The following is a 26,223-nucleotide window of genomic DNA, read 5'->3' as shown; positions in this document are numbered from 1 at the left end:
CCGCTGCCTGCTCCCGTCGGGATAACGCTGGCGTTTGCCCAGGGGGAGTAACGAGGACTCTGGGGCCCCGGTGCGATGACTGCTACCCCGGGGGTCCCGGCTCCCTGTAAGGAGCAGAGCTCATCCCAAGCCCCCCACACCGTTCCCGCTGGCCGCCTCCCCCGGCACCGCCGGGGCGAGCCGTCAGAGGGGCGCACCGCCCACATCCGCCACACATCACTTCCTGGGCTTTAAAAACGGGGAAAAAAAAAAAAAAAAAAAGAAAAAAAAAAAAAGGAAAAAAAAAAAAAAGTCTAGCTAAGCGGGTCCCGTCCTGTCCGGAGGTTCGGGGCCGTACCCGGTGCCGCCGCTGCCCGCGCAGACACCATGAAGGCTCAGCCCGCCGCAGCCTCCGTCCTCTGCCTGTGCCTGGTGCTGGCGGCCTGCGCCGCCTCCGCCGCGGGAGGGCTCGGAAAGGGTCAGACAAACGCTTTCTTCGGGCTTTCCCCAATTCCTGGCCCCACTGGGGGCCGCCGGGCGGGGGCAGAGGGCGCCGCTTCGGGCCCTGGAGGTGCGGGGGGGCTTCGCGGGGTCTCGGCCCGTGTGGTTGGGTTCTGGCTGAAGCCCTCCGAGGGCTCTGCGGAGCCCTGGGGGAGCAGCCCCGCGGTGCCCCCGGGCCTGCCCGCCTCCGCCGGGCTCCTGGCAGGCGATGAATGGCCCTTCCCTCCGCCCTCGGCTTCCCTTGCCCTTCGTGACCGCTCCTCACCTCGCTCCTGGCTTGCCCAGGCTCCTTGCCTAATTACCGTGTCTAATAGCCCGGTTCATCTGGGGCCTGGGCTTCACCCCAAGTGGTGGCTTTGCCGTAGAGTTAAATCTCCTCCTCAAGGCTGGTTGTAACCAATTTGATCAATGACAGCAAAGCTGTGGTGTGGATCCCAGCCAGCCAGTCACCCTCTAATTCCCCAGATGACTTTCATTCAAAAGATGCACTCTGTAATGTGTTGGGAAATGCTTTTAAAAACACACTGTAGCTCACCACAAAGTGGGGTTTGTTTAAAATACAGAGAAGCTTTTGAAAAGTGTTTCCCAGCTAGAACAATAGAAGGTTTTTCCTATTTTAACATTGTGGCCTTCGACTGAAATAGCTGACTTGTCAGTATTCTGGGTAAACCTGAGAGTGCTATTCCAGCTGGGTTTCTGCTCTGGGCTGTTGAGCTCGTACAAATGTAGTTCTGTGTCGGGGGCTGCCTCAGCACTTGCTGTGTGGGGGTGAGGGGACAGGGACAGGCATCCCCCCCCTGCTGTGAGCTCATCTCTCTGATGTGTTGCATCACTTATGTTCACAGTTGCTCATATCAGCACAGATCAGGTAACACAAACACTGTGCTAGTGTCCACACCTCCTGGATGCTGAACAGAGGTGTCCCAAAGATTTGCTGACGCTGTTTTGGGCTTTCTCCAGCTTCTTTGCCCTAGTTGTCTACTGGAGACAATGTCCGCTTTCCCCTATGTCTGCACTGGGCAGTCTGTGGCTCCTGATCTTTGTGTAGCTCCCAAAATCTCCTTAGGCACCTCGGGCATGGTGGGTGCCTGACTAATCTGAACCCTTACAGATGGGAAGGGGCAAACCAAGGCTCATGTTTGGCCATCCAGCACAGTAATTGTTAATTACTGGAACCAAGACCTCTGAGGAGGTGTTCCTCTTTGTACAGCTCCTGGATCTCCTTCATCTAAGCTTTCCAGGTGGCTTTTGGCCATGTGCTCTGTTGGCTACTAAAAAAACCCAACCCTGGCAGTCACTGCTTTGCAGCTGTTAAACACACACTGACTCACTCCTAAGTCAATTGACATGACAAGACTTGTTATCTGGATGGCAGATGAAATGTTTCCTGCATCGTTCAGTCACTGTAACACTCAGAAATCTGTATAATGGTGTTCTTTCTTGCTCTTCCATGATATTATCACCAGCAGGAATACTTAGCATAATAGCTTTAGGGCAATTAATGATCATATGTTTGCCTTGAAATTTTTAAGTTTCAGTTTAGCTCACCTTCAGTGGGATTTAGGAAGCCAAATGCTGACATATTTAATTTCTCATTCATCAGATAATAAATGTTCACAGACTGAAAAAAGAATGGAGAATAATCAGAAGGCACTTCCATTTTAATATCTGTTTGGGGGAATTTTAGTGTCATTTACATACATATATAGAAATATTCATGAGCATGGTATGTTTTTGCTAATTAATTTCAATGGGATTCCTCATATGTCTGTGTGGGCTGTAAGTATTTGCAGAAGTCTTTCCAGAAAAGGGGCTATAGTTGTCTTTAAAAAAAGAATATAAAATGAGTTGAAAATACTCAAGGGTTGGGCTGTTTTCCTCTATTAGCTGACATGTTAAATATGCAGCATCTATAAACTCTTCTCTCTGGCAGGTTTTGGAGATCATATTCATTGGAGAACACTAGAAGATGGGAAGAAAGAGGCAGCAGCCAGGTATGTTTGGTTTTAAATACAGAAATTTGTCTTCAGAAGCATTCACATTGGTTCTGTTTCAGCCCTAAATTTAACCACAGAAAATAGTCTCTTTTAACAAAAATGAGGGTGGTTTAGGAGACTCTTTAGATCTCTACAGGTTATTGGAGAGAAAATACAGAATTTTGTTAACTTTGCTGAGGCACCACCTAGGTTTAATCACTGCAGTCTAATTAAATCATTGAAGTCCTAGCATGTCCTTGAAACAAGAAAATACTTATCACAGTAAAGAAAGATATGGTTTTCAAATACACAAATGCAAGTGGTGCTTCAATGCCCTTTAAACTTAGCAGTGCTAAGAGCTTCCCTAAAATTCCTTGTGCCTGTATAGATGAGGCATGAGGTATTTTGTTTCCATCTGCAGCAAAAATCTGGAAGTTTCAAACTGTAGTGAACTGATAGAACCTGGTTTGGGCTAAGCTTAAATTCTAAAAAGAACAATGTCTCTATGAAAAATGACATCTTGACTTTTTTTCTTTTTTCTTTCTCAAGAGTTTCTTCTGCTGCTTGTTAAAATCCAAGAAGGAAAATGGCATGCTTATAAATTCTACTTGCATTTTAACTTTATAACCTAGATCTGACAATGCTGACATGAGCAGAAATTGCTCGTGCCTTCCAGGTTTGCTGTTTAATTTAGCTCTGTTCTCAAACTGTTCCATCTGGCAAGTTCTGCACTCCAGTGCAGACACTGAATTAACCCAGATGGTACACTTCAGAAGTCTTACAAGTTTTTCTAACTTGATACTTTAGCATTTTTGAAAAAAAAAAAAAAAAAGGTAGATGATTTCAGTTTTTACAGTTCTAATTGTAGCAGCAGCAGAGGAAGCTTTAAGGCTGGGAGGGATGGCAAGGTCTGAACTCTCAGGTTTAGGCAGGATTAGTGTTCCCTCTCAAAAAGACCCTGCAGCAAGGGATGGGTTTGGGTGTGAACCACACTCTCTCCTTTCGCTGCTGATGTACAGATCTGCTCGCTGTTTTGAGCGCGGCAGCATTTGAGTGTTATTGAATTGAAGGATTGGGAGAAACTACTAGTTGCAAAGAAAATATAAACGTAAAAAGTCCAATTTTTTTTCTAAGTCTGACCATAAATCAGGAGATGAAAAATTACACAAAATTATCTGGGATGCATCAAGTGAGATGCACCAGAGCAGATGGTCTAGGAAGTTCCAAACCTTCGATTTCAGTTCTGTAAACTCCACAATGTCATGGGACGCTAGGGACTTCACGGTTTTAAGTTCCCTGCGGACGAGGGCGCGGTCCCTTCGTTCTAACAACTGCTGCGATGGCGTTTTTGAGCTGGACGCCTCGCAGGGCGGTGTCGCGCTGCCAGAGCCGTGCTGGGGCGCGGCGATTCTCTGCGCCCGTGGGGCGGAGGAGCGCGCCGGGGGCTGCGCGGGGGCGGCCGTGCGGGGCCTGGCCCGGGCGCTCCGCGGGGCCGGGCGAGCGCTGGAGGTGTGTGACCGGCGGAAGCAGTCGCTCCACGTCCGGGTCGGGTGTGGCTGGCGGGGCGATGCCGCTGGTGGTGCTGTGCGGGCGGCCCGGCAGCGGCAAGAGCCGGCGGGCGGCCGAGCTGCGGGAGGCGCTGGGCGGCCCGCAGCGGCCGGCGCACGTCGTGGCCGAGGCGGAGGGCGGCCGGGCGGCGCTGCGGGCCGAGGTGGAGCGGCGGCTGAGCCGGCGGGACGTGGTGATCGTGGACGCGGGCAACGAGCTGCGGAGCATCCGCTACGAGCTGTACTGCGCGGCGCGGCAGGCGGGCACGGCGCGCTGCCTCCTGCACTGCGCCGGCGGCGCGGGCGGCCCCGACGAGCCGCCCTTCGAGGAGCCCGACCCGAGCTGCCGCTGGGACCGGCCGCTGTTCACGGTGCGCGGCGAGGAGCCGCTGCCGCTGGGCGCCATCCGCGCCGCGCTGTTCGAGAGCGCCCCGCCGCCGCCGCACCGCGCCACCCGCACGCAGCCGCTGCAGTCCTGCGGCTTCCTGCACCAGCTGGACCGCGTCACCCAGGACGTGCTGGCCGCCGTGCTGGCCGCGCAGAGGAGCGGGGCGCAGCCCGGGGAGACCATCCGCGTCCCCGGCGTGGCCGAGGGGCTGGTGCTGAGCCGGCCCGTGAGCGTGGCCGAGCTGAGCCGGCTGCGGAGGCAGTTCATCAGCTACACCAAGATGCAGCCCAGCGATGAAAACCTGCCCCAGCTGGCCAGTATGTTCCTGCAATACCTGAGCCGCAGCATCCAGTGAAGTGTCACCTGTGCCACCCAGCAGTGGCGGTGGTCCGGCCCCGAAGTACTCGCAGTGGGAAGAATGTGCCTGCAGGCACAGACCCTGCACAGCCCGGGTCCCACCTGTCGGGGATCGGATCGCTTGGCAGCAGCAGCTCTGAGAAGATGGGCACCGCATCCCCTCGGCAGCCGAGCCAGCTGCATTGCTGGGGGCATCTCCAGGGAAGCAGTTCCTCACCCCTGCCTTCTCCCCACCGGCATCTTGCAAAAAGGGGAGCTGCTGGTGCGTCCCCAGGCAAGGGAAGTCTCCCGTGGAGATGCAAACACCAGTAATCAAATAGTGTGACGTGAAAGTGTAAAAGGTGATGACTGTAGGAAGACTTTTCTCTCCACATTGGCATGTGTATGCCTGGAATAAGAAGATTGTTTTTGCAGAGCTGCCACTAGATAATGTCAAACTGCAGAAGAGACTTCAGGTCCAGAAATGGAACAGTCTATATTTTTAGGATGTGACTGTTTCAAAAAATCTGACTGACCCAAGAGAGATTTTCAGCTCTGCACTGCAAAAGGGTGCTGGCTTAACAGACTTTAACTTCTCTGTTTCAGGTCTAATAATAAAACATGTGCCTTAAATGGAGTAAAGTCTTAATTTACCTGCAGGACTATTTTACTGAAATAACTTGGCCATGTCTTTTATTTTTTTTCAAAGTCATCATTCAGTCATCATTTTTTCAAAACCATCATTTTACACCCTTAAAACACAAATTGATTAAGAATGAGTGCTGTCATAGGAAAAAAGTGAGCTAAAATGACAGAAATAAATGTATTTATTGTATTAAATAAATGTATTTATTTCTGTTCTGTGTGAAACTCATAAGTCTGTACTGGCTGTGATGGGTAGCTAAGTTTCCAATAATTTTGGGTACAGCTTATATAAACTTCTCACTTTCTGGTGGATGCTTCATTCTAATAAATGGTGGCTTTTGGTTTTAATTTTATGTGTAGTGCTCACTGGGATGAAATGCTGAAGTGGGGCAGGAAGGGTTACTTCAGTCACAGTGTCTGTCTGGCACACCAGCTGCTAAGGGGCTTTATGCACTGCAGAACTACTAAAATGTTTTTATATAAATAAGTTTATCTTACCAGTCAAAGTAAAGAGAACAAAGCTGAGAAAACACATCAATCATCTCACACCTCTGTGAGTTCTCACTGACTAAGAGTTTGTATCTCAAGGAAGTGAGCAATTTCATTTAAAATCTGCTTTTAAAATTTCTCTTTAAAAAGTACCAATCACCAGAACACTGAAGTCTTTCAACATGAACCACTGATCCTTGATGATAAGAACAATCTTAAATCCGGTCCTAAATTAGCCTCTCCTCAAGAAATAAGCAAAATAATTTTGCCCTCTCTACAGAAACAATGAAAAGAAGTCAGTGAGAGGACACTGAGGCAGTGCAAGCTTTACTAGGGAAATGTGTATTCTTGCTCCTTACTGCAAGCAGATATAAAGCTGATGACATATCAGTTAATTATAGATGGCAAATTTGTGTTTGAACAATTCTAAATGTTAATGGCTTCATTTCCACCCTTTCCTCATTCTAAAGTTCATTACTTAACACTGCTAAGTAGAGATTTCCTTTAATGTCTATTTACACCTAAAGAAAAACTCATACATCAGTTCTGCTAGTAATTAATGTTGTTGTGTGCAAAGGTGTTAATAATTCATGTATATGAAAGTTTGACTTTATTTTTATCCCCTAATATGGTGCAGAGATTGCAGTTGGAGGAAGTTTACAGTTTGCTTTGCTTGGCATATCCTGAACGAAGTACCCATATAGGATGTTCTCTCCAGATTCCTTCCTCTCCTCCACTGAATTTTAGGGCTGTTCTTACTGGTCTGGAAGCCATATCATTATTATATGGAAACTTAACCTCTGGGTAGCATAGCTAGTAAATGTAAAATGAGTTATTTGGAAAGAGTGGAAGCAAAAATAACTTGGGTCCTTTTTGTGTGCTTTATTTAGGCTGCAGTTCCTCACAGTCCCCTCTCCTTAGCCCTGGTACCGGACACATCCATCACAATTAGTTTCAGCTTACAAATGTGTAGGAAGCCATGCAGGCAGCCAGGGGGTTTGCTGGGTTATTGGGTTTGCTGGCTGCTCAGTGGAGGGCTTTAGTCACAGGAGGTGACTGAGACATGGGCTGTAACGGGGAGAGGTTGTCTTAAGCAGCCACTGGATTGCCTTAAGCAGCCACAAAAATCCATCCTGAGATCTCTCAAGCAGCTGCTGTCATTAACCATTTCCAGTAATCCAGGAAAAAAAAAAAGCATGACCAGTTGTGTATCTGAGAAATCTAAACTAAGAAGAGAAAGTCTCCTCCTCTACACAAGCAGTTATTGGCTGGCAGCTGTAATAAGTTAGTTTATCACATGTTTTAAAATTAGGAAAACCTTTTGCAAGACAATCTTAGATCACCCCCTAATCTCTTTACATATGACTTATTTCCCATTACATTTAGCCTTTGAGGAAGCCTTGACTGTTAAACTGTACATGTAATAGAATTTCTTTGACAATTTTCTTTCTTCTTTTTGGTAGTGGTTTGCCTCTTATGGTGATCATCCACAAGTCCTGGTGTGGAGCTTGCAAAGGTAAGTGCATTGAATACGAGAGCTTGCTGAAATTTCTGATGAACCTTTGTACAGAAATCGTGTAGCCATGGGAAATGTGAATTTTGCATCCAAAATGTAACTAATGGTATTTGTATTTCATTGAGAGTGGCATAATATGGCAGTGTCATAGCAAACAAACAAGCTGGGTGTATGGCTAAGCCTTAAAGGATGAGGGAGTTGAGTGGGAGTGATTGTTTACAGCAGGATTTCTGTTTCTGTTGTACTGGATCAACTATAACCACCTGTATTTGTTGGGCAGGCTTCAGCCCATGGCTGCCAGGCAAGAATTGCTTCAGTTACCTCCTGTTCTGAGCCTGGCTGGAAGTGTTGGATACCTATATTCCGTTTACTCACTGCTTATTGAAAAGTGCCACCTCTCCAGAGGGAGGGATGAAGTGGAGATTTTGATATTGACCTGAAAATCTGAAATATTTTCCATTGCTTTTACATACCTCTTATTTTTATTTTTTTTCTTTAGCTTTAAAGCCGAAGTTTGCTGAATCCAAGGAGATCTCTGAACTTGCCCATAATTTTGTTATGGTCAACCTTGAGGTAGGCTGCCTTCTGCTCTGTATCTAGGTTCTGCCTAGTAATGAAGCATTTGGAATCTGACTCAACTGGTTGCATCCTGTTTTGTGTACATCCTAAATCCTGCACTTCTAAATAGGCATTCAGGATTGATTGATAGAGCTCATTGTTTTTAAAAGACTTTTTTCAGTCTGGTTATTTTAATTGTGTTTAGAAACCTGGCTCTCTGCCATTGTCTCTTTAACAGTTTGTACCTTGTGTGATTCAGTTTCCACAAGAAAGGAATTTATGTTCATTCTCTCAATACATATCAAATATTCCTGTACCAGAGTGGGGTGGGTAATGCAAATTGACAGACCAGGAAAAATGTTGTTTTCACAAATGATACTTATGTAGGTAAAAATAAATTCTTCCCTTGCAGTTACTTAGCATCTCTTCAAGATGTAAATTGCTCAGGGTGGAAGGAACCTGAAGGCAGTAACTTGTTTCTGTAAAAGGCACCATGTTTTGTTAGATGTCTTGTTAATATCTTTCCTCTCTCCTGCCTTGTTGTGGAAGGATGATGAAGAGCCAAAGGATGAAGCCTTTAGTCCTGATGGAGGTTACATCCCCAGAATCCTTTTTATGGGTAAGGCATCCATAGCTGTTGTGTCCATTCACACCACTGGGTTCTTACTGTTTCCATCTAAATTTCCTCTTGAATTTCTTATTTCATAGACCCCAGTGGAAAAGTCCATCCAGAAATCATAAATGAGAGAGGAAACCCCAGCTACAAGTATTTCTATACCAACGCTGATCAAGGTGTGTGCTGAGTCATTTGAAGTTCATTTTTAGTGAGATGAAGCTGTGGCAGTGGAGAGAAATTAGTTATTTTAAAGTGTAACTGGGATAGGTTAAATACAGTGTGAGTGAGTGATTCTCTAATGCCTCAGGAACCATATTCAGAATCACGATTCACCTTAATACCTACTAAAAGTCTCTAGGACCTAATTTTGTCTCCAGTTCTGGCATGGGAAATCACAGAATTTGCATGATCCAGCCACACATCGTTGGGATAAGGGTGCAGGACTGGATTTTTTCTTACAGATTAATCTGTAGATCTACATTCTGTAACTGTGTTGTTTTAAAACACTTTCATTACCAGTTCACCTTGATGTTTTCACCCTGAGATTAATGTTTGGTATCTCTCTGTGTAATCTTTCAGTTGTCCAAGGGATGAAGGAGGCCCAGGAGAAGCTGACAGGCGATGCTTTCAAACAAAAGCACCTGGGAGATGAACTATAATGAATGCACTGAATGAGACCTTTTTATCGCTTCAAAACTAAGAGGAAATGATTAAACAGACCAAGAATGTAGATGCACTGAAGGGACATAATTCCCCTGTCAGCAATGTTAGGTTAAAAACCCTGTTTGGAGTTCACACATACACAACAGTTACAGTTTTTTCTCTGCCTGGCAGTTAGAACTGTGGTGGTTCTTTGCAACTGGGTAATGTGCAAACACATCTGTGTGTGTGTTTGAGCAACCACTAATATTTGGTGTTAAAAGGGAGGTGTGTAGGGAACACACAATTTGAGGACAATGTGATGGGGAAAACTAGAAGTAGCCATCATTTTGACACTAATCAGGGTTGAATCTCTCTTTTCTCACTGGTATTATGTGATGCCATCGTTTTTACTGGGCATTCCCATCACTGGGGCATGTTCCTGGGCCAGTTGTTTTCTAGAAATCCAAAACCATGAATTCTGCAACTACACCAAGTAGAATACATTTCATGAATGTCCAAGTAGCATGTGAATTATCAGCTCTGCAAATGTATTTTTGTGTAAAACTGTGTGATTCATCTTTATTTGCCTTTGGGCAGAAATTTAACTTTTTCTTTATGCACTCACCTTTTGATTATTCCATCAAGTGAGGGTGGGTTATGTTGAAGCTTTACGGGGTTTCCCCTTTTATTCTTTGAATGTTTTTGGCGAATGCCTTGCCATCACATTGTACTGTATTTTTGTACCAGGGTGAAAAAAATTAAACCTTTTTAAACATAAGCATGCAGAGTGTTTTGTGGTTAAGGGTGTAGCTTTACATTCTTAAGCATGGGGGGATATGTTTTTGTTTGTGTTGCAGTGATTATTAGTGTTGACTGTCACAGCTGAAGGTTTCTCCTTTTTATAATTAAAATACATAATTTATTTTTCTATACAACTACAATTCAGCCATTCTTACACTACCCACACTGTTGAAGGCAATGTGTTTATTTACTGGAACTGAAGAGAAGAATAGAGGGGAGTAAAATCACCTCTCTTGACCTCCTGGGGAGACGTTTTCTAATGCACCCCAGCGTGCTGTGGGCTTCTTTGTCACATGAGTGCATTGCTGGCCCATGATCAGCTTGTTCTCCACCTGGATTCCCATATTCTCCTGCGCAGCAAAACGGATTTCCAGACTCTACTGATGCGCAGGTTCTTCCTCCCCAGTTGAGGGACTTTGGATTTCCCTTTCTTGAACCTCCTCACAACCCTCTCTGCCCATTTATCCAGCCTGTTGAGGTCCTCAGTGGCAGCACAACCACTGTTACATGGCTATCAGCCCTCTCCCCAGCTTTGTATCATCTGCCAGTTTGCTCAGAGTTAGGTGTTAAAAAGTACCAACAAAGGGTACTCCACTAACGATGAGCCCCCTTCAGGCTAGCTGTTCTGCCAGTTTTCCATCCTTTTCACTGCCCTTTTATTTAGGCTGTACTTCCTCAGTTTGTCTATGGGGATGCTTTGGGAGACAGTGTTGAAAGCCATAGTAAAGCCAAACACCACCTATTGCTCTCCCCTCAGCCACCAAATTAGTCATCTCAAGCAAAAAATCCTGTCCAAAAGACACTTGCCATAACTTCCCATAACAAACAAGGAGATAATTTTCTACAGATACTAATTGAGGAGCCATCTGAGGACATCAGATGGGGAAAATTGTTTGTACAATAAACCCAACTTGTCTACTGAATAAATTTTTACTGTTCAGCAGCATTAGGAATTCCACTTTCCAGACCAGTCTGTCGAAATTTTAGGCACCAAAACTCAACTGGGTACTAAAAGACAAAGACTCAGTGGAATTAATGGGATTATTGCACATTGCAATTACCCTGCTCAGCTGCTAATAGTTACTCTACAGGCTTTATCCTCTGCTTCTCTTGCAAATTGTCTAGTAAATTAACAATGGAATTGAACTCAGCAGCTACTCTCAAGTCATATCAACCTCAAAGTAAATCTGTATAAGCCTTAAAAAAGGATTTGTGTTGCCCAAAATATTCCCTTTTTCCCCCAGCTTTATCTGTTGAGCAAATGAAAAAATAGTTCCTATCTGATGATCATTTTATTTAGAGCTTTAGATTGACATAACTAAAAAATCATTGCTATGACTTTTTTTACTTGCCAGCAGGGGGAGAACTTTGCATGTTCATCTGTGATAAGATTCAACAAATCATAATTAAAAAGCAATCTCTGATGCAAATTAGCAGGGTGCACCTCTGTGGGTTTCCAGGCATGATTTTGCAGCAGCTCTGCCCTGCTCTTATCTCTGCAGTGAAGTTGCAGCCTGCGGGATGTACATGAATTGTCCCTTTCTTTGCAAAATGCTCTGATGCCTGAAGCAATGTGGCCTCAAAGTAATTTTTAGAAAGTTCTTCATCCACAGACATCTCTCTTCAGTGACAGGTACGGGCAATGTGCATCATTCTTTACATTTAAGACCACCCTGATTCAGAATAATCCTCCTTCACATCTTCTCTGACACATCTCCTCTCCTTAGCACTTCATGCCTTCCAGACTTGGTACTTTGGAAGGAAGAACTTCTTTCATTACCCTTTTTCCTTTGTCCTTCAGCTGCCTCCTTTCTCTAATCCTTTCTACCCTCTGTATGTTCAGACACGGTTAGCTGGTACAGCTTCCCCACCCTCTCTTCCATTTACTCTTTTCTAGACCATGCTTTTGTCCTCTGTAGCAGGATGGAGCTTGGCACTTGCTGGCCTTCCTGGTGTCTAGCTGGGGTCTCAGCAGAATATGATTTATGTGCTTTCACAGCTTGATTTCTAGGGACAGCTGGTTACCTTGTGTAAAAGCTGTTTTCACATCTCTGGATTGCAGGGTGAACCTACTTTTGATCTGTCACTTAAGTATTTTTCTGTTTCCTGCCTCTTAGTTTTATACCTGAATATTTTTGTTGCTATCTCCTACTGCAGATTCTTTACATCCTTCTTCTTCATAATCTTGATAAGATGGTACAGATGGTTGGCATTTTCTTCTGTGCAGAGGGATCCACCCAGCAGTTGCTTTTTGTATGTTGTGTGACTTTATGTACACAAGTATGTCCCCAGGGCTTAGAGAAGCTGCTTGCAGGTCAGTTTCCTGTAGCTGTGTTTGAAGTTAATGATACACTGCAGCACTGCTCAGTAACAAAGGCCTCCGATTAGTTTGCCCCCATCAGCTTTGTTTCTTGTGCTACCCATCTGTGTATGACTTGCAGTAACTTACATGACCACTTCTTCAGATGCATCTAGAAATCCTCTTGGATTCTCAGCTTTTCCTCCTTCTAGGGTGATAGAAAACCCCAAGACACTTCAAAATTCTTAGTACAGGCCCAGAGAACTGCTAGGCTGAATTAATCTCTTGTAAACAAATATGCTGTCAGTTCCCTTTCTTCCAGAAACAACCCACAGAGGAAAAAAAACCCCAAAGTTAATTAGGGAGTGCCTGGATTGCAGCTCCCATCTGGCTGCCTGGGAGCAGAGGTTGCTTTGTGCACCTGAGGCTGGACAGGCTTTAAGGAAGTCTCAGCTGGAGACTCGGGAAACCTTTCCCTTGCCATGTTAAGCAGCAGGGAACAAAACTGCAACAACCAAGAATGCCTGCATGGCCAGAGTGTCCCATCTGTCATCCTGGCATGCTGAGTTCAGGAGTCATCTTCTTCAAATGCACTTTTGTCCCTGTGGCTGTCTGCCTGCCACTGTGTCTAGCCTGTATCAAACAGCTAATGAGCTTCACTCACTCAGAGCTCATTTAGAGCTCCTGTAATAAATAGCTCTGAAGTGAAATATTATTAAACCCCTATGAATATGAGGTCATGTATCGTTGGAGGAGATGAAACTTCTCTTAACTGTTGGCAAGAGGAGAGGTATCTGCATTTATGGTATGCTGTGATATTTATTTTCAGCTGACCTGGTATTATGCCTGCTTGGGTTTGTCCAGCCAGGTGAACCACTCCAGGGCTATTCCTTGACAACTGTCACTCTAGGTGGCTCTAAACTTGAGGCCTGAGGATAGAGATTCAGAAAGCAATAATGATGGAATTACTCTGAACAGAGCCGTCTCCAGAGAGTGGGATGAAAAGGGTTAGTCACTGCAAATCCATGCTCATTTCAAAGACAGCAAAGCCAAAGATGAAGTTTCTCTAAACGGTTGCATCCCCTTTCCAGACAGCTGTGTAAGTTGTCTTTGGCACTGACTGGAGAGGGAAGGTTGCTGCCTGGAGGAAACCGGGAAACAATAACAAAGGTCTGTCTAAATGTTAAAAGTCACTTTGTCTCAAAACTATTTGGCATATTAACCCATTCCCCCTTTCCTCCTTGAAAAAACAGGTGTTGATTTGTTAAGCAGTTAGTCAAATAATCTCAGTTTGCTTTTCCCCTCAAAGTTTGTCTAGGGTAAGGTGTGGCTGTGCACAGTTCCCAGGCCTGCCATTGTCCAGGGAGCACCACTCCTGCCCCTGCAGAGCCAGCCCGGTGCCACCACGTCAGCACCATCCAAGGAAGAGGAATCTTCACTGACAAGTCCCAGCCAGCCCCTGTGACCTGTCACAGGCAGTGGCAACAGGCACCAAATCTTGAGTGATCCTTCCAAGCTGTGAAAAATGTCATGGCACCATTTTGTGATGAGAAATGGAGACCCCAAACTTCTCAGCTCACAACTATGCTGGAAGCAGGGACTGTCTGACAAATGGAGACCCCAAACTTCTCAGCTCACAACTATGCTGGAAGCAGGGACTGTCTGACCTGTGCTTACAGCATTCCAGGTTCTAACTCAGAACAGTGAGAGAGGCTGTCACACACCACCCTGTGCTGGCTCTCATCCCAGCACGGGGCACAGGCATCAGGAAAAGTGCAGGGGGCATCCAGGATGTGGGAGCAGGCAGGGTGGGGGCAGCAGGCAGGGTATGACCTGGGCATGGGATCTCGAGTGGGTGGGTGCTGCTCCCGTGTTCTGTTTTCCTCCAGCCAACACAGGAATCTCCTCCTCCATTCCCATGTCTCTGCTGTGATGTGGGGAGTGAAGGGGAGCCAACTTCCTAGTTTCCACCCTCTCAGAAGGTCATGATCCCATTGTTACCACTCCAAGTCAGGGCAAGGGAGGAGCTGGAGCAGAGCTGAAGGGGCAGGAGTCTGTGGACTGAGTTTGGCTAAGGCTGTAGGCTGTAGGTAACTGGCTGCTGATTAGAGTTTATTTGCTGGTATACTTTCATTTTTGGACCATTTTGCACACACACACAGCATAAAGTAGGTAGATGTGCTGCAGAAATATTAATTGATGAGAACTGCAGATGTTCCCCCTGCTTTTTGAGAGTGCTTCAGGTCACAACATAACGTGCTGTGCATAAAATAAGCTGCACTGGCAGCACAGTCAAATTTGGATGTCACTTTATTGTGCTATTTCTGATATTATGAACAGTGTTCAAAGAGCCATTTGTGAGGATTTGGATGCATTAGCCCTGTTAAAGGGAATGAAATTCACACAAATCCTGGGGACACAGCATGGGCCTTACATGCTCTTTATTCCACACTGAAGTGGAGAAGAACCTGGGTGAGTGCTGCCTATTCAAACAAGGAGGATTTTGTTTATGGGTGTCCTGTTTTTACCTGGCTCCCCTGGACAACAGCTGATTTAACTGTTCTGGTGCTGCTCTTGCTTTAAGAATAAATAAATCAATACATGAATTTATAAATTAATTTTTTAAAATTCCCTTTTTAGGAAAGATTAAATTTGTTTCTTCAGATCAATTGCACTTTGAGAGGATGGAGTGTTTTGAATTAAAAATGTTGAGAGAGTAGTAGAGTATGTGTGTTGTGCTTGATAAATGTGCTCTCCTGACTGCTGTGAGAGAGTGAGATAGATCCACATGTCAGAAAACAAGATAAAGCACAGCATCTGCTCTTCCACCTCCGTGTGCTTGTGGGAGTTCTTTCCTGTTTCCTTATTTTCCCATCTATAAATCTAGAATAACAAAGACCTCCCCCACTGGAAGTGGTGTCAGCAATTCATGACCATACAACATTAAAACCTGGCACGGAAGTGCACTAGGAGAGCAAAAAATATCCACTTCATAAATTATAGAAGCATGTCTACACAAGGTGATAGCAAAAATCACTGCATATTCTCCTGTCTCCTGATTACCTGGAAGCATGCCTTCTTTTGGTTATCCCTGACTGAGAAAGGGCTTGTAGATAAACACTGGAATTTCAGGGGTAGCATGAAATCTAGAAAAGCCTTTGGAAATTAGGACTGAACAGTGGCTCTGCACTTGTGGCTGTGGTTATGGGGTGTCAAATCAGGTGATCACTGCCAGGTGCCCAAGTGAGCCTCAGCCATGATGTGTCCTTTGCATCAAAGGTATGTGCCCGTGACCATTTGCACTCTGTGTTGCTGCTTTATAGGGCTGTGGGATCACAATGATTTTCTAGACTGAGCATCAGTCTGAACAGACTGAGAAAAGAGCTCTACCCATGCTGGGTTGACGAGAAGTCAGGTTTTGGCAGAGAGCAGCTATCCTAGAGCAACAAGAGGATTGCAAGGAGCTGGAAAGTCTTTTTTAGGTGTCAAGCCTGCTAGGCTGTCTTTGAAATACTTGTTGTAATGAGTTGGGGATTTTGTTACACCGTTGATTATTTCTAGTTGCCTATACAAAGCTGTTATTTTGCTTAAGGCTTAAATCAGGGCCTGGTTTATATAACACTAATTTTAGTTGGGGTTTTGATGGCAAATACACATTTTCATTCTAGGTGAGGGTAGAAAATTATTCTGATGTTGGGTAGAATTGTCCCCTGGGCTACCTGGCAGATAGCACTGACTTGAGTAAAATGGAGAAGGTGTATGGCATCTCTGATCTGCAGAGAGAAAATGTGCTCCTTAAAGCTGCTCAGCATCTCTCCTGTGATTGTTCCTAAAATGTTCACCTCAGCTATATGCTAGTCAAATAGTACTACTGTGCTCCCTGGCTTTCTACATTCCCATTATACTGGTAACTAGTCAACTGCCCTGGACAAAATGTAGCAATAAATCAATTGTCAGCCTCCTCTAAAGCGCTGAACCCTTATCAAGCTCAAGCTGCTCCAAGGACAGGTTGACCTACGAGCCAGTCCGAAGACCACTGAAGATCAGAGCTGAGGATCAGATGCTGAGGGTCACCAGATGTGCAAAAAGCTTCTACAAATGGACAAAATCATTCCTGTGCTGGGTGAGCAGTGTCCAAGCTGAGTCAAAGTGCTGCACATCAAACAAGAGGCACAATGAGACTGAGAAGAGAGCAGCTGTGCTCTGGAGGACACAGCAGGGTGAAAAGACATCTGCACCCCCAGGTTTTTGGGGTTTGGGTTCAGAGGCACTGCCTGAAGACAGAAACCCTGCAGATCCAGCACCTTTAAGCACCTCCTGCTCTGGCCTCCCCTCACAAGGAGCCTTTCTCCTGGGGCCCAACAAGACCTTGTGTTTGTGCTGAGGCACTTGATTAAATCCTGCCATCGTTGCTGGTCGTCAGGGAAGCACCTTCTTAGTTATGTCACACATAATGTTTAATATATTTTTTTAAAACCCAGTATTTTGTTAATTGTCTAGGGCGTCATCTCTAAAGGCTATTTTGGTTTCCTGGAAAGGAACAGACCACAGTCAGGTCTCTCTGGGGTCTAAATGGTTTTAAAGCGAAGAGTGTCCACCACAGCCTCATCAGACCTCCTCCATGTGAACGACTTAGATCGCAGCCACTGCCTCAATTTTTGTCTGGTCACCAGTAGAAATGTAGTGCCTGATGCCACATCGGCCATCACTAGGCTTCAGAGTTGACAGCGCTACTGATGAGAATCCCAGCCCGTGCGGAAAGCGCGGTAAGAATGGCAGGTCTGGGTGGTACCTGGGCCGTTTTCCCTGCCCGCGGGGGCTCCGGGAGCGCCTGAGGCGATTCCCGTTCCCGCGCTCCCCGGGGGCCCCCGCCCCGCCCCGCCGCGCTCCGCCCCCGGGGCCGCCCCAGGTACCGGCGGGGGGGCGGCTCCCGCCACGCGAGCAGCGGCCGCGGGACCGCTCGGCTCGGCTCGCTTCGCTTCCCTTCGGCTCAGTTTGCTTCGGTTCGTCCCGGCTCGGTTCGGCGCCGCCGCTCCTCCGCCGCAGGTAAGAGCCGTGCCCCTCTGAGGGGGCTCCTCCCGCGCCGTCGGGGCTGCTTCCCCTCGAAGGTGGCGGGAGGGGGCTGGCGGTGTTCCGCGCCTCATGTCCCCACCGGGACCCACAAACTCCTCCTGCCCTCCTCGCCCCGAGCGTCGGGGCTGTCCTCGGGCTCCGCGGGACGGGAAGCAGGAGGTGCCCGGCGGGTGAGCTGCGTGCCCCGAGGTGTGGTGTAACGGGCAGCCCTCGGGAGCGGCGGGGCGGAGAGGGCAACAGCGGTTCCATCTCTGAATTAAACATTTGCCAGCAATGAGAGGCGATATAATATTGCCTTTTCTCTAAAATACCCTCAGCTTCGCGGGAGGGGGGAGGCTGGAGAGCGGGGCCTTCCCGGCTGTTCTCCAGCTGGTGTTCTCCCGCCCGTTCCCGTCACCCCGGGCAGTGCCCGGCTCGGGGAGGGGGAGCAGGTGGCAATAACCCAACTGCTCGGCGATGGAGCACTGCCGGGAAACGCGGCACCCGCTGTCGTCGTGGCTGCTCGGGCAGGGCAGGGACCTGCTGCTGCCTGCACAGCCCGCCCGAGCCCGAGGAGCGGACTTGCCGCACTGCCCTTACAGCCCCAGGCAGCGAGCCCGCCGCACCAAACCAAACGGATCCATCTTCTGATTTAGTTCATAAAAAGTATAAAGTCTCCAGTTTGTCCAGTTTATGCTGTGCAAAACGCATGTGGCATTTATTTTTTTTTTTGCCATGCGTTCTGGGACGACGCGTTGGTTTCCCCCGCCGTTGTCTCCGCGCTTGCCGGCAGCCCGGCAGTGCCGTTGGTGTGGCCGTACCGCAGCCGGTGGGACCGCAGCGGTGTCGCCAGCGCCGGCACGAGTGGCTCCACTGTGCAGTGCATCAGGTTGATCTGACCTAAATGAAGCGTAACTTGTCAAAAAAGAAAGAAAAAAAAAAAAAAACAAAACAAAAAAAAAAAAAAACCAAAGCGGGAGGGAATAATTTTAACGTGGATTTTCCCATGTCCTGAGACAATATAAGACCGTGGCCTCAGAACATGTTTCTGTGAAATTCTTTGGTGGCAAATCTGGTTTTGACTTCTCCGGCTTTGTTTCTTGTCACTTATTCCTCACCCAGTGCTGCACTCTCAGTTGTGCAAATAATAGTTTTCAGGGCTTCATAGTTGCCTGGATTAGCTCTGGGTCTAAATAACATTCTCTTGTGAACGCTTTTTTTTTTTCCCCTCCAAAGGTAAAAATGTCACTGGAACTATAATTTTGATCTGTGTGTTTGTAACTGTACTTAGATCATGGGAGCACTGGTATTGGGTTATAGGGGGTACAAAATTGAATCTATACACTGCTGTATGGAAGTGTGTAACTCAAAGGCTTTTATTTCCTGTTATTTGTACTTGCTGTCCAGGAGGTGGTTGTATATGCATTTACTGGGACTTCACTATCTTCAGGACAGTTTTATCAGAACAATTTATAGTGTAAGTCAGAAGAGAGACAAACCAAATTAAAATCAAGCTTCCTTTGCAATTTTGACAAAATCGTGATGCCCTCTTTGCAGACCAAATATATTTTCAGGTGACAAAGTGAGAAGACTTATGAGCTTTAGGTTTTAATAGCAGTAGTTCTTGTGTGTAGCAAAGCAATGCATCTAGTATTTGTTGACATGATGGTTGTCGTGTAGGAGTTATGTTAGCTGCGTAGTTCAGAGATGGTTTTTCCTACCTTCATTTTCATATGATTTCATGCAGCTCCAGATTAAAACGTGCAGGTCACAGCATCACACTTCAGGGTCTTGCATCATGCTGGCTGGTTGTAGTGCCAGGGAATGGCTCTCGTGTTCACTTTGCCCTCCCCAGTAGGTACAGGTCTATTTTTTGTTACTGGTTGGGCTGAAGAAGTAGGGTTTTTTCAGGCAGTTCTCAATGGATAATGCTGAGAAATGTCCTGAACTGGTCATTTCAGGTATGCTTTTTGCTGTAAAAATGTGTCTTGTGCTTCAGGTTCTGCATATTTAGTGAGCTCCTGGAAATGTGTGCTTAGCTTAGTGCAGTAGTGTTTAATATTTGAAATAAGCAATAAGATTTATGTTTGGAAGTATTAGCTCATTAAAAAATGGGAGGTGTGAGGGTGCTTGTTGTAATCCCAGTTAGCAGGTGGCTTACTTTGCAGCATGGGAGAACATCATAGCATAGAGAAATGAATTAACTTATTCAGCACAGATTTTCTGCTTGGAAGAGGAGGATAAAAGGCAGCAAATTAGACTTCTGCACTGCAGAGGCACCCTGAGCTGTCCCTGTCTTTGTGTGATTCTGGTTTGCAGGTGGTTTCTACAAGACAATTCCAGTCTCTGGTTACTTGATTTGGTGAGGACAGCAGCTTGTTTTTTCCTATAAGTGAAAGGTTTTAGACCCAGTGGTACAGAAAAATCTGTAACTGTCTCCTGCTCATTGATGCAGGGGTGTCTACCTGAACCTGCATATGGCCTCACTCTGGCTCCAGATAGGGTGAATGCCATCATGTGCCTGAACTTCCCTTATCTTCCTCCACCATAAAAGGGCACGGTCATGGCTTTCTCCATGGAGGGCTGCATCCCAGGGCAGAACGTGGCTGTGCCCTGCCTTCCAGCTGGGGAAGGATCAGCAGGGACTCACATGTGTCTTGTAGCAGAGCTGGTACAGATTCATCCTGTGTGTTGCTCTGGGTGCTTTCATGTCACTGCTTCTTCAGGGTATTCAGCAGTGAGGTGCTCGGAAGTGCTTCACTATTGCCAGTTCCTTCCTGAGAAAGAGAGGCAGAGCTGCAAGGCTGGAGATCTGATGAGGAGGGGACTGAATTCCGGGTTTCTGTTCTCTCAGCCATCGCTGCAGTGTTTGTGACAGGAAGGAAGGGCTTTGAGGATGGTGAGTGTTGTAACAGCCCTCAACCTCATCAGTGTACACTGTTCTCTGGGACAGGGATGGATTTGGGTCAGCCTTAGCTTGCAGTTCTGTAGACCTAGAAATTGGCTGGCTCCGGGATTCCAAAATTCAACAGAATATTCAGGGAGTTGCGGAAGTCTCTGGATCCCCTCTTTAGGGCATAGGGAAGATAAAAATCCCCTCTTCCTTGCATCCTTTGAGAGAGCGCTGAGCTGGGTTCAGTTAGTGGGTCCCCTTTACCAGGGAAGATTTTTTTACTGTTACATATTTTACTCTGTGTTTTCTGGAGTAGTGTGCTTGCCAATAGGCATGGAACCATGTGATAATAAGAGAGTGGCAAACAACGCTGATAGAAGAGAGTACTAAAGTGGAAGCTTTTATTTCTTTAAAATTTTTTTGTTGTCATATTAGAGGGACTAATTCCTCCTTCCTGAGAGTTCTATTGTGGCTCTAAAGTGGACTTTGAAGATGTTAAATGTCGTGCAGGAAATGGGAGAGGCATGGCTTTATGTTTGACTCGAGGAATTCTTTCAAACAACAGTTGAATCAAATGTTGTTGTAAAGTTAGATGGCAAAAAAGTGGTACCTGCTGGTTCTTGACTTGTGTTCCACACCTGTCATATTCTTAAAAATCCTTTAAAAGCTGTTTTTAAAGCCTATGTTCCCAAATCTACATGGGAATGAAAATAAATAACCACTTATATTGCTTAGAGGTTTTCATCCTTTAGTTGTCATGCATATATTGAACTTTTTTGTAGCATGTAAATTCCAGAACAAATCCACTACAAGCATCTTCTCGTAAAGACTTCTGGACTCATTAATATATGAATTTTATTAAAGATGATGTGCTCAAGATGAAGAGCTCACATTTTTAAAGTAATAAATATAGACTTTCTGTGTAGAGAATTGAATTGTTTTTGTTCTAGATCTGTCAGTTGAGTGGCATTTAGATGACACCCCAAAGTCAAGTTCTGGACAGTACTGAAGAGTGAGCCAGGGGCTGTCACAGGGAGTAGAGGGCAGGGCTGTGAGAGCAGGAGGAAATATGACTGAAAAATGTGCGATACTTTGGGCAAGACCAAGCTGCTGTCGTGTTGCCGAGCAAGGTGATTGTCAATTGTGTGGATCCTGAGAAAGGATTTGTCTTTGATCCAAATTTTGGCCTGGAGTAGGTGGCTGCAGCCTGTTACTTACATAAAGTCCGAGTGTGCCCAGGTGTTTTGGCAGTCTCCACAAGGCAAGATAATGTAAGTCAGGATGACAAATGGTGCTGTACCCTGGCTTACTGGAGAGAAAATGCACCACACACAAACTTGACCTTTACATTGTATTAGCCATGAAAAAGACAACTATCTTCTGTTAGGTTTTTCTGCTCTAAATCTGGAAAAATTATTGCTTTAAGGCAGATATTTTTGTGTAGATGTGCTATAAGTTGCAGATGTTCTATTGCAGTCGTCTTTGCAGCATGGTAGACTTTGATCCAGGCTTTGTACAAAACACCCTTGTGTACAGAGGGATTTCAGCTGCTTCTTGGTTCCGTTTGCTTTGCTGCCTTTCTTCAGGAAATGTGTAATGATTCCTATCCAAGGTTTTCCATCCACTTGTGAGATTTATCTGGAACTTTAATTTTAGATTAGTAAAGATAATCTCCCTTTGATAAACTTTAAACTGATGGCTTCGAATGTTTGCTGTTATCTTAATAGCTGTCACTAACTCAAGCACTGTTTCTGTTCTCTTTGTGCACTACAGGACTTTCCTCTTTACCTTCAGTGGAGGAAGCTCAGACTTTACACAGCACTGTGTTCCCAGCCTAACCTGCCTACCCATTATTCCCTTACCTAATATTTTTATTATTCACCTTTATCATAATCATTGTAATCCTTTTGCTTCTACATCGCAGGTTCAACAGTGTGACCACTCTCTTGACTCATATACTCACAGCAAAGCCTTCATCTCTCTCATGGATTATAGATCTAAATTGGTAACTATCGCTTGCTTGCAATGTTTATTAGCAGTTGTGTTAATTGCTCATACTCTGTTTTCTGCTTCTGATAAATCTCTCATGTAGAACAGCATTTGTATAAGAGTCTCTAAGGTCATGGCCTTGTTTCCTTTATGAGCTTTATCCTTAGGACAACACTCATTGGCTCTAAAAAATTCCATTGCTTAGTAGAAATCTGGTTCAGAATGGAAATTCATTTCTGAAAAATAAAACATTATTTATTTTCCAATGACAGAGCACATAAAGGAGTGAGTTTTTGTAATAGAAATTTGACATAGATGTATAATTTGTGAACTAGAATATTTTTAACTTAAATGCCCTTTCTAAGACTTTTTGGGAAAAAATTACACAAGGTATTAATGCTTTTATACATACTTCTTCTTTGAGAATAAGTTATGTTGCACATTAGTAGCACCTCTCATGGGTTACTGTAGAAATACAGAGGAGTGGTTTCACCCCATCCTCTCATCTGCCTAATTAACGAAATATGTGTTAGTGGATGATGATGAAACAGTTAAATCGTCACATTTAAATTGTTACTGGTCCTAAATAGCCTAAGACAAATATAGGAAATTACAGTTTTGGCTTTAAAAATGAAGCTTATTAAAAGATGTTTTTATTGCTAGAACTGCCCAGAAGTTGTAATACAGAGAATACACAGGTTCATAACAAGCTGAATTTGCAAATGTGTCTTAGGGTGTCGTTTGAAGTATAAGTTGCATCAGTGTGAGCAGGTTTCATGGTTAACTGGGGTGACTGACAGCAGAAAAGGAGACTCTTTCCCAAATTCAGACTTCTTTCTCATGCTGTTGTGAGAGAGAATGGGAAGTGGAAACAGCATGTCTGTGAACACACCCATGTGGTTGCTAATAAAGAGACATGTAACCCTCCAAGGTAATGACTGGATTTCTTGTTGCTTGTCTGTGAGAGGATAAAGAAGAACATTATTTTGTAGACAAAACCATAGGGGCTGGCAGCACTAAAAGTCAATCTTAGCCTTTTTTCTTAGCAATAAATGAATGGTGAGATATATCAGTTGATTTCTAGCCAACACTTTAAACTTTTCTTGAAATTTCTTGTAGGCATAAACTCTTCTTGAAGTTGGCTGTAGCCTACAGCCTGTAGGCAGTTTTTCTTCACCATGATGCTGGTCACAAATTGAGCACAGCTGTGTGGATCCATCTATGTGACACATTTCAGTGACCAGTAAAAACAACAAAGGCTGATTTCCCATGGAGGTGTCTTAGGGCAATTGGCTTTTTTCTTTTAAAATTCATTAGACCAAAATAGAAACTAAAGGCAGGAGAGCCACCTTGACCTAGGAATATATTCTTTGGTGGCTAATAAGCTCTGATTAAGATTTTATTGCTTTAGAGCATTTGCAGCATCCTGCTTTTATGTGGTTTCTTTGTCTAATAAAAGATGAGCTCACACTGCAGGCTTTTTCCTCAATAGGGAAATAATAAGGTATCTCAGAGCTACAAAACTGCCTATTCCCCACAAAACTAGTTGGAAGTGGCTGTGTTTGAGACCTTGCTCCCATTGCTAATGCATGTGGGGAAACAAAATTGTCAATATGAATATGCTCTTAGCTACAAAAATGGGGGTTAACCAGGCAAAAACCTAAATGATGCAATGTCTCACGCTGAAGTGTTCTCAAGGACAATCTGATTGGCAGCTTTCCCCTCTCCTGTGTAACGGGTTTTATGTCCTGTAGCAAAATCTTTGCTGTGTAAGTATTTTATTGAGGATTAGTCCAAGACAGTCAAAATGGAAACAGTCATGAGCCTCTCCTTTGCCTTCTGTGTGCCAACTGTGTTTGACCTGGTCTCCTGTAACAGAACTCTCCTCGGGCTGTGTGTTTGTGTGAAACAGAAGAGATGCTGCTCTGTTTGGAGCCATCCTAAAAGAGCATCTGTGGCTGTGTGCCCAGGGAGCGGGGGGTTACACTGCCAGCTAAATGGCCTTGGACCGAGGAGGGAGGACAATCCCCTGGGAGCAATGGCTGTGTGAGCATTCAGATGATTTGGACAGGAGCTGCCTGACCTCAGCGTGTTGTCTGCATTTCCCTGTGCTGCAGAATCTCCTCCAGGTGCAGAGGGCCTGCAGGAGATGTGATTTTGTGGACCTTTCTCTCAGTAGCATAGCAACTGCCACCACTTCCCACTGCTCTGTCCCCTCTGCTTGGCTCCCTCAGCTGTGAGGGATCAGGAACCGAACCAACTTTACAAACAGCCCTGCAAAACAGGAGAAGCTGTAGGAGGATTTATTTTTAACTGGGATCTCTCTGTTCTCTGAACCACCTCTCTGCGGGGTCCTCAGGGCTGACATGACTAGGGAGTGCTTGGAGCAGGAGTGAGACAACAGGTGGGCAAGAGAAAAGGGAGAGGAGGAGGACCAGGAGAAAGGTCTGCTGTTCCCTGGCTTCGGGATTCAAGCACAAATTCAGGGGCAGCCCTGTGAACACTTCCAGCCCAAGTGCTGGTGGAGCACAGCTTCACTAATGATCTGCCATCAGAGGGATAATCAGAAATTAGTATGAAAGTCCTTTCAGTTTCACTCTGTTTACTAGAGGGGAAAGGGAAAAGTGAAATTTAAGCAAGGGGATGGAGTTTTCTTTACAATTTTTGTGCTCTGACTGCCTCTGGTGATTCAAGATGCTGACCTGCAGCATCTTCAGCCAGCACAGAGGCCAGCGAGGGCTGTGCTTCTATGACAACAGCCCAGCGTTCTGGACAAGTATCATTTGATCTTATTCTCCGTGTTGTGCTTCTAACAAAGCTGCTCAGGCTGGCCACATTCTGTAATTGCTTTTTCAGCTGAGATCTGAAAGTCACATTTGTAGCCAGGTACAATTCTGATTAGAGCAATCTAGGAGGGTTAATAGAGGCAGCAGTGTTTCAGTTACAGGATCGCTTTGGAGTGTGCGGATGGGTTCTGCGCAGGCAGGGGTAGAAAGAAGATACTGATTCCCATATGATTAGTGCCATACCTTTGTTAAAGGTCTGCCTCTGAATCTTTAAAAGACCAGGCTTCAAGTGATGAGGGTTTCTCACTATTTTGAGCCTGTGTGAGTGGAATGGAGAAGTAGAGATTTTAATTATTTTTTTTCTTCTTTAGCAAGTGCACAAGTGTTGTCAGTGGCATTTTTGGCATTTCCCCATAATGTGTATGGGGAAAATAAATTACTCAAATAGAGAATTTGCTGTCGTCCAGTGTGGTGATGGTACAAATGAACTAATCACCTGATTCATAATTTTTGCAGCTGAGATTCCTAAGGATAAGGAGGCAGTAAGTGCATTGGCCTGAGTGTCTGAATGGAAGTTAGTCAGATGCTGAATTCTTTGTTTTAGAAATTCCTGCTATGAACCACAACACATGAGTAGAAGAGCTGCTTTCTGATACACTAATGAGAAGAAAATTCGTGCTAGTGTTTTCTGGAGTGCTTGCAAAAGACTGTAGTCTGACTGAAGAGCAGCTGAAGTTCAGAAGAGTGTATCAGAATTATGCTGTCTTCTACTGAGAAATACTTTTGGGAAGATTTTAATGCATTCAGTGCAGCTGTTCACTATTGAGCTACTGATAAATTTCTTCAGAAACTGTCCTTGTGAATGCAGTCTGTGAACGAAGTGTCTGCTGCACCAGCCCTTTTCTGTGTGAGAAAGTTGCATATGTCTAATCTGAGATAAATCATTGTGTATATTGTACTGAAGTTTAAAGCAGGTTGCTTTTGGTTTGTTTCCCCTCTGTTGGAAATTTAAGTGAAATTATCATCCCTATTTAAACTGCCTTGAGATAGCATTTTGGTTTAGAGTTGTGGATTTTGAACTGTTTGTTTTGGTTTTGTTTGGGTTTGTGGAGTGTTGTTGTTGCCGGTTTTTTTCAGTGACTGGGTGAAATCCTGTGTGCAGGTGAGACTTGTTAAGAAGGAAGGTATTTGGTCACAGGCTGAGAGTAGA

At 45.2% G+C, this 26,223-nt stretch overlaps 3 protein-coding genes across 6 annotated transcripts in view; all 3 read left to right on the top strand.

Annotated features, from left to right (window-relative positions):
• The first annotated feature begins 244 nt into the window (after positions 1-244).
• TXNDC12 (thioredoxin domain containing 12) lies at positions 245-9,971 on the top strand. The gene is made up of 7 exons (XM_068198754.1): positions 245-457; positions 2,414-2,474; positions 7,325-7,377; positions 7,877-7,950; positions 8,485-8,554; positions 8,644-8,727; positions 9,131-9,971. Exons 1-7 carry the CDS (start codon positions 367-369, stop codon positions 9,208-9,210), a joined length of 513 nt encoding a protein of 170 aa, XP_068054855.1. The 5' UTR covers positions 245-366; the 3' UTR covers positions 9,211-9,971.
• KTI12 (KTI12 chromatin associated homolog) lies at positions 3,933-6,400 on the top strand. Its single transcript, XM_068198752.1, has 2 exons — positions 3,933-4,791; positions 4,822-6,400. The coding sequence occupies exon 1, from the start codon at positions 4,024-4,026 to the stop codon at positions 4,744-4,746; it is 723 nt and encodes a 240-aa protein (XP_068054853.1). The 5' UTR covers positions 3,933-4,023; the 3' UTR covers positions 4,747-4,791; positions 4,822-6,400.
• Positions 9,972-17,191: 7,220 nt separating the features above from the next.
• RAB3B (RAB3B, member RAS oncogene family) overlaps positions 17,192-26,223 on the top strand; it is a 49,577-nt gene continuing 40,545 nt past the window's right edge. The window contains exon 1 of one of the 4 annotated variants that reach the window (XM_068198750.1): positions 17,192-17,339. Coding sequence is in view for 1 of the 4 variants with exons in the window: in XM_068198748.1 (XP_068054849.1) it covers positions 22,223-22,243 (21 nt within the window). In the remaining 3 variants the exon portion in view is untranslated. Of the gene's footprint in view, positions 17,340-22,162; positions 22,244-24,983; positions 25,114-25,193; positions 25,335-26,223 lie in introns of those variants that run through there. The other 3 variants (XM_068198748.1, XM_068198749.1, XM_068198751.1) reach the window with 3 other exon arrangements.

This window comes from Anomalospiza imberbis, chromosome 9, assembly GCF_031753505.1.
Source record: "Anomalospiza imberbis isolate Cuckoo-Finch-1a 21T00152 chromosome 9, ASM3175350v1, whole genome shotgun sequence".
NCBI lineage: Eukaryota > Metazoa > Chordata > Aves > Passeriformes > Viduidae > Anomalospiza > Anomalospiza imberbis.
Note: the sequence above shows the minus strand (reverse complement) of the source record. Positions and strands in the feature narration are given on the sequence as shown.

What these genes read in the sequence shown, in the direction of transcription:
- TXNDC12 (XM_068198754.1), top strand. Translation starts at nt 367, where the DNA reads ATGAAGGCTCAGCCCGCCGCAGCCTCCGTCCTCTGCCTGTGCCTGGTG. An exon ending in CGCGGGAGGGCTCGGAAAGG is followed by an intron (nt 458 to 2,413) that starts GTCAGACAAACG and finishes TCTCTCTGGCAG; the next exon opens with GTTTTGGAGATCATATTCAT. An exon ending in CTATACCAACGCTGATCAAG is followed by an intron (nt 8,728 to 9,130) that starts GTGTGTGCTGAG and finishes GTAATCTTTCAG; the next exon opens with TTGTCCAAGGGATGAAGGAG.
- KTI12 (XM_068198752.1), top strand. Translation starts at nt 4,024, where the DNA reads ATGCCGCTGGTGGTGCTGTGCGGGCGGCCCGGCAGCGGCAAGAGCCGG.